The 19,732-nt window shown below is 39.3% G+C and overlaps 1 protein-coding gene across 8 annotated transcripts in view; it reads right to left on the bottom strand.

Moving 5' to 3' along the window:
- The window catches only part of CCDC57 (coiled-coil domain containing 57), a 36,697-nt gene extending 17,400 nt beyond the window's left edge, over positions 1–19,297 (bottom strand). For 3 of the 8 annotated variants that reach the window (XM_062626404.1, XM_062626410.1, XM_062626411.1), the window contains exons 1-4: positions 19,140–19,297; positions 10,308–10,467; positions 5,295–5,478; positions 3,241–3,341 (exon numbers count right to left, since the gene is read on the bottom strand). In XM_062626404.1, the coding sequence (XP_062482388.1) occupies positions 3,241–3,341; positions 5,295–5,478; positions 10,308–10,467; positions 19,140–19,282 (588 nt within the window). In that variant the 5' untranslated portion in view covers positions 19,283–19,297. Of the gene's footprint in view, positions 1–3,240; positions 3,342–5,294; positions 5,479–10,307; positions 10,468–11,379; positions 11,565–13,742; positions 15,085–19,139 lie in introns of those variants that run through there. The other 5 variants (XM_062626407.1, XM_062626408.1, XM_062626405.1 and 2 more) reach the window with 5 other exon arrangements.
- Positions 19,298–19,732: the final 435 nt, after the last annotated feature.

Here is a 19,732-nt window from a genome sequence, read left to right as displayed (position 1 = left end):
GTCCGTTTTCAGAATTTTCTTCACAATAAAGGGCAAATGAAACCTACTCTTAGCAATATAGGGCAAAACACGGTAACAGCCTGGGATGTTCCCACAAATGTTGTTAACTGTAAGTGTAAAGTAATATACATAGGATAAACACTGTATAAGTGTAAACTAGAGAGCAGTTAATTTTACAATAAAATGTGGAAAAGGCACTTTACTGCAGATGGCAAACTATCACAAACCCTTCTCTGTATAAGCATTGCATGCATACACACGAGGTAAATACAACCTAAAACATTATTTTTTAAGAGAAAGGCTGAAGAGTAAAAAGTACAGATTCTAAAAATGGTTTTGTCTCTGCAAATTTAATTGTGTTTATGTGCAGATACACATTATGATAAAATATTTACCCAAAAGACCCAATCACCATTGTCTCAGTGGGTCATGCAACTCCCATTCTCTTATTTCTTTGGATAGTTTTACCAGAAAAGAGGAAGCCCTTTAGAACACTCATGGAAAGCATACAGGTACACAAACACTATGTGGCAGAAAGGTGGAGAAATTACTGCAGGACTAGAATATAAAAACATGAAGGTACCAAGGTGAAAGAAAAAAAGAACACCACTTTGGTGTACATACAGCAATTTACACCAAAGCAGACACAAATTATTACATTCGACTCTCATCATATGAACTGTTAAATTAACACACTGAAACTCAACATAAAAAGAGGTCAAGGCAGTGACCAATTAACAGTACCACTGGTTGTCATACCATGTACCATCTTCACTGTACCAAGATGCAAAAGCACATCACAGAGCTGTGGGAGGAATACCATTTGCTTAAACTTCTATTTTTCCTGAATTTTTCTTAAAAACATTCAGCAGCATTACACAGAAGATTTTTTTTTCAGGTGAGAGGTTGTACACTGTAGAGTTAGGAGTTGAACTCAGAAATCTTTCTACCTTTAGCTCCATGCCCAGAGTAAAACTCTACAATACAAAAGAGAGAAAACACAGAAAAGCTGGTAATAAAAAATGGTGAGAGGAAAAACTCTCCTCAGAGTTGATACAAAAGGAAGAGAAGAAAAATCACATGCATGTAATAATCTACATGCCTATTTTACTAGTTTCCACATAAACTTTCCTCTTCTTTAGCTACTTTTTAGCTCTATAGTAATTTTGATATTATGGTCCCAGAACCTCTGTTATATTAAATGAGAAAAAAACCCTATCATTATAGCTCTTCATATTGACTCCATATCTGCTCCCCCATTTTTAGCTACCACTATTGCTCAACAGATTCTAAACTCCCCAAGCCAGGGATATTTTTGCATGTAATTCACCATGGCCTTAAGAGCATGTAATTAATAAATGGTAAATGGAAGCAGCACAGAGACAGTATAGAAAAATGTTAAGAGATAAGCACTTCTCATATGCAGTAAGGAATTCTGATGAAGTTTTGCCAATTGTTTGTAACAGAACTGTTTCCAGTTGCCAGTCTATGCCTAAGAAGGCTTGCTATGTACCAAGGAAGAAGAAATAAAGCAGTCAGCAGAAATACAGGAAATGACAGCTCAGCATCAGTGAAGACAGCATTAACTACAATTCCAGCATTTTGTTCATTTCGAGTTTTGGTCTGCACATCTGCTATTTACTACATGCCTGTATATATAAAGCACACGTGATTCAGCATTTCACACACAAGATGCACATTGCTGCCTGAAAAATGTTCTCATATCTGGCCCTGAGCACTCAATTACAGTTTAGCAAAGGATTAATCTCTGTCATAGAGAATGCTCCATTCCTATCTTACCGTCTCCAACGCAAAGCCACTCCCTACTTTTCTTTTAAGGCTATATCCCCACTTAAAGAAATGTGAAGAAAATAAGAATGCATCTTCGACAGTCATTCATAAAATGTTTACGGCAACAGAAAAGAATAGATGGTATAAGATTAAATTTTCACCTAGTTCTGGAAGTGGCCAAAAAGAAAACATAAATCTATGTTGTCTACACTGCCACACACTGATTTGCTAACTATAATTTGACAGCAGGAACGAACAGATCTCCTTCTATGTTCAGTAAAAAGATAAAACTAAGATTAAACATGATCTGTGCCTGGTGGCTTGTGCATGTTTTCACACAAGGTTCCCAAGGCCCCACAATTTTGTTTGATCATTGGTATTATTTCAGTTCTTAAAGCTCTTAGTTTTAACGCCCACAAAATCACCAGGCCTGGAAGGGACCTCTGGAGATTATCCAGTCCAACCTGCCCTTAAGGCAGGGCCACCTAGAGCAGGTCACACAGGAACCATCCCGGGTAGGTTTGGAATGCCTCCAGAGAGAGAGAGGCTCCACCACTCATCCTTGTTTATTACCTGGCTATTATTTCCATTTTCTTGAACTTAGATGGTTACTGGTGAGTAACAGTAAGAATAAAGCATGCAACTTCTATGGGTAGATCTTACAGATTACCTCAAAATTAGAAATCCCTTATTTTTTCATTGTATTTTAACCTACCATACATGAGACTCCATTTACTACACCATGAAGTTCCTGGGAGACAGAAGGGGAGAACATACAGTGACTTAAGCCTTATGTAGTATTCGATATTTGTCCCAGTCTTCAACTCCTGTGTTACTTTTTCAGACAGACGCTTGTTGCAAGTTAACGCCGATGTCGGTCCTGCCCTTTACAGCAGCGCGATGGGAATGACATTGCGAGCCCTGGAGCCGTGTGAGGGCGCTCCAGCGCCAGCGAGCCCCTCGCCCGCACTCGCTGCAGGTGGCTGGCGCTCCCTAGCGGGGCCTGTGGGGAAGCAGGGCTCGGCAGCTCCTGCCCGCCCGCGGGGACACGGCTCCCGCGCGTCCTCCCTCCTGATCAGAACGCGCATTGAAAGGCTTTTGGCACTTCAGAAAAAGGCTGAAATATGGATTTACAGCGGAAAACTTGAGGAGGCGACACACTGCAGTTTGAGAATTTGCAAGTGCGGAAAAAATACCCAGAAGGGCTTGAAGGATCAGGAGTGATTTGTGACGGGACGGCCAGTCAAAACGTATTCCCAAGACAGGATGAGCCTAAGTCTGGCTGAAATAAATCACTGCTGGCTTTCATCTAATTTACACTCATTACTAGCTAACCACATAAGCACATACTGCCTGAGTTTTTAATATTTATTGAAATAAAAATAATATGTATTTAATTACACACACATGCACATGCAGGCATTTTCAGGAGTTTAAACCGCTTCATACCTTTTCTGCACCTGGGTTTACCATACAATCCAAGTTAACTGAGCTGACTTGGGTATTGCTCAAAGTGGTTCCAGTTGAAATTCTGTTTGTGCACAATAAACCTAAAAGAGAAGATAAGTATAATATAACTATATATGTATTTATCCAGTTTAGGCTTTCATAGCAACAGCTGCTTTGGCCTTTTGTTCTATTACTATGCATGTATACCACTTCAGGAGATATATTGTGAACAGAGCTGAAGAAACAGAAAAATAATAGTAGTCCTAAAACATGCAAACGTAAGTCAGCTACCAAGTAAGAATGCAAATAGAGATGACACATGAGAAAGGTCAATTCATGGGTAAAGGAGCACAACGAAGTTTTTATTTCTCCCAGTACTGCCTCAGGTAATCATTCTTGGGAAACTGACAATACTGAACATAACAAGAACATTTAAGGTACAACAGCTTCTTTCAGTCACAGCTGAAAAAAATATCACCAATAAATGGAAGCTAATCCTGAACAATTCTTCTTTTAATGACATTAAAAATGTGAGTCCCAACTTATGGATGCACATGGACAAGTCATGGGAAAGAACAGGTTACTTTCTGGAAATCAGAAGCCCTCCTCCAAATTACATTGTCTTAAAAATATCAGATGGAATATTATAATCTCTTCTAGTGAGTGAATATAATCTCCATAAATTTAAAAAAAAGGATACAAGAAAGATTAGTTGAATGAAGTATTTCAGCCATAAAGAAAACAGATAAACGCATTTCTGAAAACTTATGTTTATCAGCTGACAGAGATTATTGCATCTCTTGGATACTGCCCAACTTTAACAGCCATAATTCTATTATATATTGGATAACATCATCTTCAAAAAACTGGACTAATTGAGCTGCCTGTGACAAAAACTATGCTTGAATTTGTTTTTTATTTAAAATTAACAGAGGTTTTGTTTTAATTGATTATTAATGTCTCATTATTAACACAGCTAGAGGATGCTTATTGTTTATTAAATAAAGACTACTCTTGTTTGTTAGTGGGCATTTCCTTAGCACTCAGCCATAGTAGCAAGACAAAGAAAGCTTGGTGGATGCAGGTCAAAGAAACTGTGTTAACAAACTGACCTTCCATGAAAACAGGAATCACAACAACTATACCTGGAACTGATACCCTATGCTCATTTACATACCTACACACAAAAAAGTACTACCTACCTACCCACCCAAAATGAGCCTCTCTGCAAGAGCTTCCCTGCATGACGTTTCCCAGGCAGACCTGACCCTCACTGGGGGACCTGGTTGACTCAAGATTTAGTGATGTAGAGCATCTTTGAAACGAGACGTTTTTTTCCCCCCATTATCATTTAGCCCCACTTCTGGGAGTGGTGTGGTGACTGCCACACCAGTAGCACCTCACGTAATATATTACGGGCACATGCACAGGAAAGGTTTGTAAGGAAGGCATAGACCTGTTAAAGAGGGTGCCCATTAATACGATCAGAGGGCCTGAATACTTCTCCTGTGAAGAAACTACAATGAGGGAGGTGAGACACTGCGACAGATTGCCCAGGAAAGTTGTGCATGCCTTATCATTGAAAGTGCTCAAGGCCAGGTTGTACAGGACTTTGAGCAATCTGCTCTAGTGAAAGATGTCCCTGCCCATGGCAGGGAGGCTGGACTAGGTGACCCTTAAAGGTGCCTTCCAACCCAAACCATTCTGTGATTCTATATATTTGCTTCACTATCTGGAATTCTGTAATAACTTGTAATATATGTATACTTGCTTTACTCTTGCAATATATATACACACATTTACTTTCCTCACAGTAATTTTGTAGTGACTTATAGTGTGCGCATATTTCTTTTTACTAATAATAGCTTTGTAGTAATTTGCAATATAGAAATTCCGAGACTCTCAGACCTCTGTGTGTTGATGTATTGTGGAAACTTGAGAACCCCACAGTCATGATCTATACATACACATGGGCTGGATAGCCCTCCTAGGTCATGACCACCACAGCTACACTTCATTAACTGAGTTTAGAGTTCTGTGGCAAGAGTAGTCACCTTGCTCTGCAAGCTGTCCATTTTCTGTCAAAGGAAGAGAGGACATCTGCTTATCAAGACTCTCCATTTCTTTCCTCATTTGTGCAACAGCAGCCCGAAGACTGGCATTCTGCTCCTGAAGCCTTTTTATTTCCAAGGTAGGAATATTTTTGCTTAGAGAAGTTTTATCATCATACTGAAATATCTGTAAAATAACAAGACAACACATTTCATTAATGAGCAACACATTTTCTCCACACCATCACACAGAGATCCTAGTACTTTCAATCCATGAACAGACTTGGGAGAAAAGAACCACAGAAAGAGAAAAATGACATCTGGTTATTCTGGGGATTTGTCAGGGGAAAAAAGTGGTATGTAGAGAACCTGAGATATAGAAGAAGGCATAAATGGGGAGGAGAATAGCCACAGAGATAGCTCTGTCTTATCACTGTTGTTCTTTGAAGTGTGCCATCTCTAGCTCTTCCATGTGTGGGTAACCCATCTCCTTAAAGAACTTACTGGTTCAACAGCAGTCACTTTTCTGACCAGCCAAATTCTTGAAAGTGTCATTGGAGATAATTTGTTCACAAGAGCATGAAGAAGCTGGACATACTTTGCTAAACTGGAAAAGAGGAAGGAGTGCATGGATTACACCTAGACAACCTGAACAATGGAGAACAGGTAGAAAACCTCTCAGCACTTAAGATTTAAGATAAGTAGCAGTATCTTCTGTTTGTACTTTAGTTACAGATAAGCTAACAGTGAACAATGCAAAAGGAACATCTATCAGATAACAATTGAAGCTCTGCCTTCACAAAGGCTTTGAAGCCTGACTTTTGGAATTGTACTTGATACAAATATGAATTGATGAGCAAATGTCATTCTTAGATTTCCAGAACTGAAGAAACTGACAAAAGCAAAGTTGCCAAAACTGGTTTAACTTCTGTAAAAAACCTGACTGATATTAGTAAAATACCAGCAGCTTGCTTATTTCCGAGTAATCCCAGAATAATTCAATTTCTGAAATTTTTGAGTGGGAATTGCTCAGCATTTTCTCCACAGGCTGCATGCAACCTTACAGATTATTCTAGAGATTTAGTTTGGAAAGGTAGTCCTGTGTGAATAAAATGATGGTGTAATCAGGACTAGAAATGTGAAACATTCTAGACCACAAAGTGTAAGAACTGCTTTACTCTGTTACACCAAAGGTTGCTAGTTCCAGAATCCAATTCTTGTCAACAGTCAGCAACATATGTTTAGAAAAAAAAAAAGACAAATATGGAAAAGCTTCCCCTCATGCGCCTCTTCAATTTCCAAATTCACAATTTTGGGGGAGGGAAGGAAAAGGAAAACCAGATGCAACAGCAACAACAAACCAAAACCAACCAAACAAAACCAACAAAAACACACCAAACCAAAAAAAGACCCCCCAAAACCCCACAAACCCAAACACAGACATTGATTGGAGAACACGTTTCCTGATGTTTCTACCCAGGATTTCCTTGAAATTCTAGCACAATCATCAGGAAGAAGTTTTAGTAGGATCCATGGGATGTAAGGACAAGGATACTAGGGTGCCAATATTATTTACCTCTTCTCTTTCTTCATTCAGAGTGTGACTGCAAACACATTTAAAGACGTTACATCAGACTGATGACAGTGTATTATAACTGTGGTTTCATCCAAACAGAGAATGCAGAATTTAGATTCTACCTCTGTAAAATCCTCTGTAGCTGATGGAAACATTTGTCATCAGCCATTTAAGAAATGCAGATACTATTTGGTACAAGAGTATTAGAAAGCCCTGCAATTGTGGACTACACATTCCTACAGTCACTAAATGAATCCTGATTCACAGACAGTCCAGACCAGATGTTTCTGGAATATTTGTATTGAGTGCTGCTAATTCACGTTTCTGAGCCTCAAAAAGTGTTTCACTGTTTTCAACCCTAACCTTAAATTGTGCAAAGCAGCAGTTCTGCCTTTTGAGAGGGAAAGGCAACCCGTAAGGCCTTGCACATAAGACATGTCAGAAAAACACTTCAGTGTCAGTATTTATGCCTCGCACAGACTCAAACATTACTCCTTTTTGATCTCCTCCGTCATTCTACACTTCCTTCAGTCTCCTTATTTCCCCAGTCATAAGTCTGGTCTGTGAGTGCGATGTGAAAGCATGATCTAAACATAATAGCCTTCAAATTAAATTTCCCTGTCATAAAGACAACACCTGCCCTACAGCCTCTTTCTCCTGTGGCTCTTCCTGCCCTAACAGTAGAAGGTATGCATAAGATGAGGCTAATGTCTATTCTGCTTTCACAATTTCTCTGAGGCTGTTAAGGTGAAGAAAAGGGACAGAGACTGAAAAGGCATGAAGGGAAAGGCACCAGTAGGTATCAAATCACTCAGGGTTTTTCTGGAGCCCAGAACTTCATCTCAACCTGCAACATACAAATTAATTACCACAGTTTCAATCAGAAATACAGCAGTTCCAGACTTTTGCCAGTGGAAAAGGGTCTAGACAGAACACCACGTAAGCATTCAGAACTACTGCAAGTAATCTTTTATCTGTGCACTTGTATGATATTATAAGCATGCTCCAGTGAGGCAGACAAGGCCCAAGTCATACTCAAAATCATTTACAAGCAAGATTTTCCAGGCTGGTGTGTGTCACATCGCCATTAAAGTCAAGAATGACTACTGCAATATTTGTTGCATCCTCATGGGGTCTCAAACCAATCTGAGGAAAGGGCCTTTATGCTGAAGATACTGTACTAGGGTGTATTTAAACTATTCTTGCCTCAATCATCTGAATCAGAGGGTAGCTAACAAATGATTCCTTCTTTAAGAAGACTCACTGACACAATTTTTATCAATTTTAAACTTTCAATCACTTTCCCCATTTGTTTACAATTAATTTTGTACAGAAAATTTAAGATGAAAGGTTCTAGTTCCCAATAATTTTTCTGGCATTTATTTGGCATTTATTTGTTTTTTAAACAAGAGCCCTTCACATAAAACAGAGACAAAAATAATTCTGCTGTGATGGGTACTGCTTATCCTACAGGCTAAAAGTACAAAACAGAGAGTATATTACCAACAGAAAGAAAAGTGTGAAAATGGAAACGAAGTCTTGCCAACAAGAACAGTCAGTTACAGTGGAAGAAATCAGTGAATGTGAACAGTAAAAGAACCCTTTCCCAGTTCTGGTTCTCTCGGTATTTGAGCAATCAACCTACAATCAGTCTAGTTTGAAATTGAAGTGGAAAACCAACTTGCTCTATGGTAAGATTTTGCAAGCAGTCTGCTTTTGTCTAATTATTTTATAAAAATATTTACACAAAGTATCCTGAATACATCACTTTCTGTGTTCAGAAACCACTAGGCTTGCTTAACACTGCTTTTTCTTCTCAGCAAGCTCTGATAATACACTCTTAACTGCTTGCTGTTGAGCATCTGCAGCTGCCCAGAAGGGCACGCTGCAGCGCATTCTACTTTCATTCCTTTACAAAGGACAATTTTCTACTCGCAATGCCTTATCCTTCAGCACGGTTTCAAACCAGCATTATGATTGCAATTTTGAATGGTTCTCTTTTAATATATGTATTTTAATAAGTAGCAATCAAAGAAAAACTATTTTGTGACACTGAAATAAAAGGCATTATTTTAAACAGCTGGCAAATTACTGTTTTAAAGCATTGCCTTGAAAGTTTAACTACAATTTTAAAATCTACCCTGAATTGCAACTAACACAGACCCTTGTGAACTTTCCAGAAATTAATTCTTTCCATTCTGATGTGCCATGATGGTACAGTACATTTTTGTTTTGGAGCAACTGTACATACAGCTCCTTTTGCCATTGAGTAATGGATCAGAGCCATAATGAAGCCTATGACACCTAATCTATGCGTATTCCAGACTAGATATGTCTGTATTTTGAATTAAACATATGAAACAGATGAACTGCTTAAAAAAAAGTGCAATGGAAAAATGCCCCATAAAGTTGTCAGAATGAATTCACCTAATTCAAGACAGTGTCGACCCTGTTTCCTTCAGGTAAAAATACCGTGATTAAACAATGCTTGCATTGTCAGCTCTCTCTCAACAGTCAAAGCAGAAAGAACAGTCGTCATGCAAGTTGCAGGCTTTTTTTCTGTAGATCAGCTTCAAAGTAGGATGGAGGAAAAGCAGAGGACATCACTACAAAGGGTATGGAGAGGAGGGAGGGGACAAAGGGAGCGAGAGAAAGAAAATCGAAGAAAAAATAGGGACAGGGACTTAAAGCACATCCATTTGGTTCTGTCAAAAACTCTTCATGGAAAAGTAACTTGGCTTTGTTGTCTCATCTTCTGTATGCGATACGGACAATGCTGATTCATCTCTCAGATGTGTTCCTATCCTACACCCATTGATGCCTATCAACATTTTTTGGAAGATGATGGTAAAATAAAACACCAGAGTAAATGCATTCTATACTTTGGAAACAAGTGCTTTCTCTGTGCCAAGGAGTTTACTAGGCAACTGGTCATTGAGAATAATGGTTAGCCCATTGTATAACAGTCTCTAAGCAATAAACATGTTTCATTTTTCAGAAACAGAAGCTTGTACACTTCACAAAATAGGATTCCCCACCCCCACCCCCCTTACAAAAATACTCTTGAGTTTTCCAGGACTAATATTGTTCCCTTGACAGAATTCAAGCTGCGCTGTGATCTGAAACTCTTTTTGGCTGTGGGCCACTCTAAAAGAAATCTTTCTTCTGCTACAATGCCAAGAGAAAAGCAGCGGCATCTCTCAAGCCAACCTGACTGTTACAAGGGCTAAAAGACTATTAGAGACTGTCCTTTAAAATTAATCTGGTCTCTCATGAAATATATTTGCTGAACTGCTGTACACAATACAGAATTACCATTTTACAGATTTTTGAAAGAAAATTGAGGTAATGCCTCCCCTGAAGAACACCATGGTGAGAAAATCTCCGTATCTCTCTATGCAACAGATGGTTCCTAAAAAACATTAACGTGAAATTCTCACCTGCTCTCTTGCTGAAGACAGGCTTTGTGTTAGATCCTCTGATTTCTGATACCAATTACTTTCTGCATTCTCGCAGAGGTGCTGCCAGTCCAGTTCTGCCTGCATTTTATTCTGCTCCAGTATCCATTCTTGCTCAGCTACCAGAGACATTTGTTTATACCTACAATACACAGAGAGAAGCTGTTGATTGCAGCAGGATAAATACTGAGGATGTTTTGAGTTTGATTTTTTGTTTTGTTTTAAATCTCAGCCTTGTTTACTGTCCTCATCTTCTTTCCTTGTTCTATTTTCCAAATCTATTACATTCTATTGTAAGTATTTTACTAGACAAAAGCATCTTAATTGCTTAGAGCTCAGCAGTCTCCTAGGGTCCATCTCTATGGGTATTTACAATCACCTTTGGAGGTCACCTCAGCAAAGCTGGCGTAAACTGCTCAACACCAATACTGCTCTCAGCAATACCATCCACAGCATGTTTCCCATTTGCTAATAATGGAAATGGGATACAAAAGAGCTAGGAATTTAAGTTGTTGGATTGTCAGGGTAAAAATCCTAAGCTCAAAGGCTGCTGCACACACATACATTGAAAACACAACTAGGAAAGAGAGATCAGAGATGCACAAAATGAGAGAAACCTCATATGCAAAATTTAAGAGCTTTCAAGACCAGTTTCAACACAAGCTGAGCTTTCAAAACATGAAGCTGTCAAGACTTCAGGGAGCTCATAAGCTTGATTGTAAATGTCATTTTAGACAAAGCTTTAAACAAAGCTTTAGTCATCTTTACTATTCTTCATCCTTATGGAATTTGGCCAGCTGTGCCCTCAACTTCTCTTCCTGCCCATGCATTGATTGATTTTGGAATTCTTTAGAGGCAGACTCCTAAGAAATCTCAGTCAGATGAGAATCCTGGCCTGGTTTTAGCACCACAACTTGTTTTTGAAGTCTACGTACAAGAACAACCACCCTCCCATGTTAATATATATTTGCTTAAGACAATTAACAAAATATGTGATGCAATCTTGAACATAAAACTACCCAATAACTTTTTTTAATTAGGAGCTCAGAGGGACTTTTTCATGAGCCAAATGCATACTGTAAACTAGTATTTCCAGTCATACAAAATGCAGAAATTCTTTAGTTTCCAGTCGTCTTCTTCAACTGGCAGCTGTCACTTTCCAGGCTGGCTATGAAAGAAGTCCTTCTGGTCTGTTGTTCCCAAATACTTTTCCACATGATCTCATTTTCTTGTTAAGCCCTAAGGAGAGGTTTCTTGATTAAGTCAATCATAAAACTAATGTTTATATGCATACATCGAAATTTTGCCACAAATTTTGCTGCAGTAATATATATAGAACATACAACAGCCTGAGTTGGAAAGATCATCTGGTCCAGGCTTTCATGGTAAAGGAGCCTAGATGAGATTATCTAGTACCCTGTCCAATCATACCTTGAAAACCTCTAGTGGTGAGGACTTTTCTCTGTCCCTACAACAATGGTTCCAGCAATAATTGTTCTCATTGTAAAAATCTTTTTTACATTGAGATGAAACCTCTCCCAGCGCAACTTGTACCCCTGGCCTCTTGTCTTCTCCATGGGGCTCCTTGTGAAGGGAGATCCTCCATCCTCTTTGTAGCATACTAGAAAACTGCAAAGTCCCCTCAAGCCTTCTCCTGGAAAAGACCCAATTCCTTTAGTCTTTCCTCACAGGGCAAGTTCTCTAGCCCTTCAATCACCTCTGTGGCCCTCTCCAGTCTGTCCATGTCTTTTTTCAATTGTGGGCACCAGAACTGACACAGTACTTGAGGTGTGGTATCTGTTTAACCATGAATTACTGTGAGCTTTTCACATAAATAAACTGGGCACAAAAATGGTATGATGTTCTCAATTTCTTTCATCACAGTTTATGAAACAAGATAAATCAGGTCACTTACATCCTAATGAGAGCATCCTTCTCTCTTAAGCAAGCACTGTGACTCCATTCTCTTCTGCAGAGCAAGATTTCCAGACTTTTATGTCTCATCTGCAGCTTCTATTGCCACTATTTAGCTGGACTTAAGACCAATGCTGAATCTTTCTTATGACACTGCAGAGTTTAACTCCAATTTACCACATAACTGACGCTGTGATTAGCACAAAGAACATCATCATCTCACCTAATTATAGGATCAGGTAATCCTAAAAATAAAGTTGGCTTGTTTTGGGTTAAGATGACTCATAAAGAAGCCATTTTAACAGGTAATCCACTCCATTTAACATATTCTTTTACCATATTGAAAATATTCTTCACAGTAATTGAAGAACTGAAAGAGAGCTATGTTAGGTGTTTCAAATAAGAGACTGTAGGAATCCATGGAGCACAAAATGCTGACTTGAATATTCAGTTTTCACTTACAGATTAATTTCCTGAGCATGCACTCACACACACAAAAAAAAAAACAGGTTTAAAATAAGACAGAAGTGTATGTTAAAAGAAGTTAGCAAATTAGACTGAACAGTCTTGAGCTATAGATAAAAACCCCCAAATTATTTCAGCCTTTTTTGACACAACTTAAAAGTAAAATTTTAAATATAAACCAAACATTAACAGAAGTAAGCACTGGAACAGGCTTCCCAGGGCAGTGGTTGAGTCACCATCCCTGGAGGTACTTAAAAGATATTTAGATGTGGCACTGCAGACAATGGTTTAATGGAGGATTTGGCTCTGTTAGGTTTATGGTTGGACTCGATATTAAAGGTCTTTTCCAACCTAAATGATTTTAAGCTTCTGTATTTCACTGGAGATAAAGTGACAAGAGGGCTGCTAGGAAATAGGAAGCTATGGGAAAGACTTCCTCACACACACACTCATGTAAACAATTAAAAGTAATTTTAATATCAAATACATTTTTACACAAAAGCAAAGGAAAGCAGGCTTCATTATTCTTTAACGTTTAGAATACAGATAGGTATAAAGCTCCTCCTAAAGTATCACAGTCAGAAGGTCGAATTTCATTCTTAGTCTGATTATCTTTTTTGATGAAAGGACAGCAATATAAGAGGCAGAAGTGTGTGTGAGGAAGCCTTGTAATGAGGAGAATAACAAGAAACATTTACCCAGCTCACTGAAACTGCCTCCGCTCCCTAATGCTGACCTCTCCTGCAGTTCCACGGCTAACAAATATAGCAATGTGCTGTCTACAGAAAACGATTTTACACAATATCAGATTACGAAACATGTTCTTAAGAGTTCCTCACAAGGGACAGCTGCCAGGCAAACAAACCAACAGCTACTATCCAAGTAGTGCATAATTTTCTAAGTTGTCATTTCAAATCCCATCAACTTATGAAAAAAAAAAGAAAAAAACCTAAAAGCTTATGTAACTACAACAGTGTCAAACCAGAATTGCTAGATGGCTCTGCAGCAACACAACACTGTGTGTCCATATTTTTATACCCCTTTCTAACAAGCAAGATCTCCTTCCAGTTCATGGATATTCCACTCCATCTGATGTTTCAGGTTCACACACTCCTGATGCTGATGATCTATGTGACTATTCCTAGAACAAAACCAGAACACATTAAAGAGCATCTCTGGTGACCTAATGAGGCATCCATATGTAATATTTTTAACAGTAAGACATAACTGTAAATACAAGATGCTGTAATTCCCTAAAGAAAGTCGCCATCAAAATTTTTCTCATAAGTCATTTGAAACCAATCATAACAATTGTGACTTATCAATAATATATGCAACTTTTGAAGTTGCTGGAGGATCTGTTGAAAAGGATTGCAAGACTTCCACTTAACAGAGTTCCTCTTCTCCACAGTTTCTGTTACATAAGAAATGGCAAAACAAAGGCTGGCCAGCAGAAATCTGATATTTTAGATACATTTAAAAATAGAAGCAGCTCATATCTTTTCCTCTCCTCCTCCTCCTAGTATTTGCTACTAACAAAAAATGTTTCTCTGAGACACAGTGGAAAAATACTAGTAAGGCCAATATTTCAAACAAATACAAAAAGCCAATACTGCTACTGTGACCAGTAAGTTCTCTAATGATACCCAGAATCGTTTCAAGCTCTGGGTTCATCCCTGCAAGACTCGACAGGCTTGGTATAGTCTGGTAGGTGGCCAAACAGACGTGGATTGATATTGTGTAGTTCTGCAACCTTCTAATTACTTTCAACTCTATATTGCAGTTATTTTTGGTAGCTGAATGACCACAGCACTTGGTTGATCATATAACAAATATGTAAACAGAACTGCAAACTAGAACTGGATAGTCATAAAAAGCTAAATGCATATTTACTTTCATATTCTGCTATGATTTTGCTTTTAAATTTACACTTCACCTGACTCAATCCAAATTCTGTAGCCAACACTTGGATATATAAATAAAGTAACATAAGCAGCATCTCTGCATAGCCCAGACAGGCACTTTTATACCTCCCTTGTTCATCCCACAACTTCTTAGGGCACGTCAGATCAGAAGAGTAGTCGCTGTACTGCTCAGTGACTAGTACCCAGCTTACCCTAGCAAAAGGGCAATGCTAGGCATAGAAGACTCAAAATCCTCCATCCATTCCCAAAAGACATGCTTCATATAAAATTCCTGAAGTGGCTTTAGAATTTGAATACGTTCCAGAACTACAGTAACATAAATCAGTCAGTGATCTTTGAGGAATTCCAGGTTCACTTCCAGATCACTCCTAATAACTAAAAAAAACTTATTTAAAACTTATCTAGTCATCTCCACATTACAAATGCAGTTTGACTCAAATAGTTTACAGCAATTAACATTTTAAACAGGATAATCCCTAAGACACTGTTTACAGCTGAAGACAATAGTTCTATCAAACAAGAATGATGTGTGGAAAGAAATAATCTTTTATTCTCTGCTCCCCACAAGATTTGGAAGTCTATACAGAATAATAAAAATTAGTGAGAGTGGCCAAGCTAAACAAGGGCATTGCTTCAGCTATCTTAATATTATAATTGGTTTTATTGGTCATAAATCTTGGTCCCATGATAGATATGCCCCAACAGACTTCTTTCTTTCACAGAGGCCTACCAGAGAAGGTGGGATAAAAGGCATTTAAGAGTGCACAAACCCAACTCCCATTTTAAGATTAGCTTGCAACAGTTTAAAATAGCTGAAAGGCTGAACCATTTGTGTTGAATCCACAGTACAACATAGCAACTGATGTCTAATAACCTTAGACAATATTATTGACAATGGTTGATACCATTATCATTTGTCTCCTCACATACATAGAAGGAAAGTGCATCTTGATTTAACACACAGGAGACACACAATACTTTCAGATTCATCTCACTTCCCAGAGGTGTTCAGTGCCCAAGGAAAAAGCATTCTTTTTCTGACAAATCCTTTTCTGCTCCCCACACTGTGTTTCCCTTTTGCCATCTCCATCCAGTCATACTGTCCCTCCAACTACTACATAAATTATGTAGGGACAAGCTGCACGTTTAGGAGCATCCTCACTTTCACATAATGCTATCATATCTCTAACAGGTTACCAGAAATCACACAAGTCATTGTGAAACCAAGATACAGAAGGTGCAAAGACAGCCTAAGTCACATCTGTTAGCCCTCACTCTGTTCATGTTCTAGGTGTTCCTCTGTCAGAATAGATAACCAGACCTCCATGCTCAAAGTGCTCTTTATTGTATGAATGATTTTACCACACCATTCCAATCCAAACCTCTCCCAGAGAAGCTAAACTTCTCTTTTCCTGAACGCAATTTTAAGGAAGTCACATCTCACCTACAAAACTGTTCCAACTCTTAATTAATGTTCTTCAACATGTTGTATTGTCAGCAGCAATAACAAAATTAAGGTTTTTTGTTTCTTTCCTTGACAAGCATTTGCTCCACTTTAACCAGCTGTACTCTAGCACCACTAGTCTCTGCCTCTTAGCATTTTCAGATGTTTTCATTTGAGTAACTGTGATATCATACTGTTCTAACTCTTCATTTCTCTCTTCAAAAATTCTTAGGGTACAGAAGAAAAACCAAAAACCTTTCAATTTGATAAAATTTTTCATGCATGTCTTTGAGCTGCTTTTTGACATATTGCAGCATGTACACCAAGTAACAAACACCGCTAGAGACACAATGATATGATGGACTTCAATTCTGCTGGCCTAGATTTCACATTTATCCCTAAAGCAATAAAAAAAAAATAAAATTATTTTCATATTCTGCTTTCTGTTGGCAATCTTCAGATTGTGCTACTATGTAGAATATAGTGTAAGCAGAATAGTCTTCATTTGGGTAAGCAGATACAGATTTTTTTTTTTTTAAAGTCGGTGTCATGAACATTAAAGCCTCCCTACCTAGGAAATGCAACACTAAAAGATTTGTTCCCTCTGTATCTTCCTTTCAGCTACTACTGTTGCTTCAAATGCATCTGATGGCTACCAGTTCAAAAGATTAGATAAATCTTAAGTTCCCTCCTCCAACCCAATTGTAAATACATTAAAAATAAAAAACACCTACAAGATGTTTTCCGGACCCAAGGCACTGAAAGAAACTATGCTCAGTCTATACTCACTAAAGCATGAAAATATTTTTATAAGTGCTTTTTAAAAGCCTGACATATGTTTTATTAGCTAAAGTTAGCAGTACATTATTAGGCAAGACCTTTGCATGACGAACAAAAAACAAGACCGCAGCTCCAGCCTATTACGTCCTTGAAATCATCAAATTGAAATCACAAGTTTTCTTGAAAAGAGTTGGTTAAGAAAAATTATAGCTCTTTCACAATCTCTCTCTACAATTACCTTAAAATTAAAAGGCACCACACAGGTTCCTATGAAAACAACCCTCTTCTCTATCTCCATATTATCTCACTTAAATTAACAGCACTCGTAAATTGAATGTGGTATCTTGAGGTGAGTTTGGGTTACATATAACACAATTCATTTTATATAAAAATATGAACGAACACACCTTTCTGTAATTTTAAAATACTGCTTTCCAGAGAGCTGTATTTCCTAGAAATGCAATTTAATAGGGGAGAAGGGAACATTTTGCCTTTGATAGCAGCAGTATTTATAATTTCACATTGGTTTTAATAAGAGCCATAATGTAAATAGCAGTATAATTTTAAATATAAATTGCACCAATTGCCTGGATGTCTTACAGTCAAAAGAACAGTAAACTTACACAGAATATTAACAGATGATTTAGGAAAGAGTGTACGTACAAGCAAGACACAACATCTTACAACAAGCACAGTTTACTCATACAACCTAAACAGTAAAAATAATAATGTCCAACCACTTACTTAAAGCCTACCCAGAAAGAGGCAATTCAGTGGAGCTTTTGCAGCTGTTACTACTAAGATGCTACTTCAACAAGAAGTCAGATGCCATGTTTGAGACAGTTACTTTTCAACCAAATAAGGAAAACAAGGTGATGCGGAAGCACATTTCAAAGTAACAAGAGCTTTCAAACTTCCATACAATCCCTCTTTGTAAGAGGTCTAAAGCTTTAAAACGTTGTTTAAAGTATAAAGAAGCTGTACTTGCTTCTCTCTTCCTTGCTATCTTTATAACATACCCTTACTGTATCAAGAGTAAGACGAGTAATACATGCATGACAGACTAGCAGAGCTAATAAACCAAGACTGCTTCTCTTCCTTTCAAAACTACAGAAAAGAAAATGCCACATAGCCAGTATCAGTTAAGTATCTCTAGCTACAACTGTCATCCTTGGTGATTCCTACCACATGAGTACTAGCACAGCCGTTTCACTCTGTGCTGCATGTCAAGCAATCAGCATAGACACACTAGTTGCGCCAATCTTGTCAACATAGTTCCAACAAGAAACATCAAGTTCCAAGTTTGCATCACTTATGTGGTATCTCCTTCTTTACTGCTAGTAGCTGGTTTGTTATTTACTTTACAAGTTAAGTTAGCCATATAAACAGCAAATATACACTATTACATAACCCAACTGGAATAGATAAAATATAGTAGAACTGGGGGATAGGATAATGAGTAATAACATACATGAGAAACCTGGGATGTCAGATACTGAGCAGTGACACACCTCTGGCAAAGTACAGGGCAAGCTATGCTGTGGGGTACATGACGGCTTAGCATTATGCAGGACAGTCAGAAGAGAAGGAGGCATAAGTTACCGCCTAAGTAAAATATAGGGTATGGTGAGAAGAAACGATTGCTCCTGGGACTGAGAAATGGGCACATATTCTACAGAGGGGTCAGGAATGTAAAATGAGGGCAATGCACCATGAGGAACAAGGACACTGAGTCCCTAGAGCAAGTATCCTCAGGGAGGACAGGAAGAGACAGACAAATGGATGAAGGCAATGCTACCAGAAAGCTAGGGATCAAGTATCCCGCAGGACTAGAGGCTTGTACACTTGGAGGGGACAGAGGAACATAAAGATGTAATCAAGTGGGAGTGAAAGAAAACACTGCCAGTGGCAGCCAGCAGATCCCAGTAGGAGGGTGGGAAGTCACACTGAGGGCCCAGAGGGTCAGATGCTCTGAGGCAGAAGAACAGATGGCAGGCAGGCTGTCAAGGTCAAGTCTCTTAGTTCTCAGTAGAGAGGAGCACACAGTAGCACAAGGTAATGCTTGGGACTCAGAGGCAGCACACAGAGGGCACTATGTAGAAGGGTGCAGCAAAGAAGCTGGTCCCCAGAGAGAGAAAAGGGCGGAAGGTGCACGGGTGCCGCATCGGGAGCTCTGAAGGACAAGCTGCGGCACAACGGGCCGCTGCGCCTTCTGATGGCGCCCGCGCATCACTCAGGTGGCGGCTCGGCTCCGCCTGGCACCAACCTGCCCGTCCTTCCGCTCACCTCCATAGGCCGCGTCCCACGGGAGCCGCGGCGGCAAACACCCGGTCAAGAGGCGGGCCCGTCCCCATGGGAACCGCGGCCCCCGTAGCCTGGCCCCGGTTCGCTCCAGGCGGGGCTCGTGGCGAGCACCGCTTACGCCCCATCGGCGCTGTGGCGGCCCCGCCCCGGCCCGCGAGCAGGCCCGCTCAAGCCCGACTCCCTCAGCGCCCGCAGCTCTGCTGGGGATCGCCCGCGCCCTTCACTGCCCTTCTTCTTGCTCAACAGACCGGCGCTTCTCGGCTTCTCTCACTCCTTGTATCTTCTGCACCCTCTCCATTGCAACACAGCAGCACCTCCGCACTGTGTGAGCATGTGCGCACTCCTTTGCAGCCCTGGTCTCCCAATAGCAGCCCCTTCTCCCAGAACACAGCTATACATTATTCAGTACTCTCAAATCGCATTTTACTGTTCACTTGTCTCCCTACACGTTTTATCAGACTGTTCGGTATAAAACAGTTTCTCCCTCATGCAGATCAGGAAGAGGAGTCCTGGCCCGTTTCAATTACAGCTATTAAGAACTGGCCCAAATGGAACAAACTACCCATTCCCTGCAA

The sequence above is a fragment of the Pezoporus occidentalis genome, unplaced genomic scaffold, assembly GCF_034315485.1.
Source record: "Pezoporus occidentalis ecotype Australia unplaced genomic scaffold, CSIRO_AGI_Poc_V1 ctg292, whole genome shotgun sequence".
Lineage (NCBI taxonomy): Eukaryota > Metazoa > Chordata > Aves > Psittaciformes > Psittacidae > Pezoporus > Pezoporus occidentalis.
This window is presented reverse-complemented; position numbering and strand designations above follow the sequence as displayed.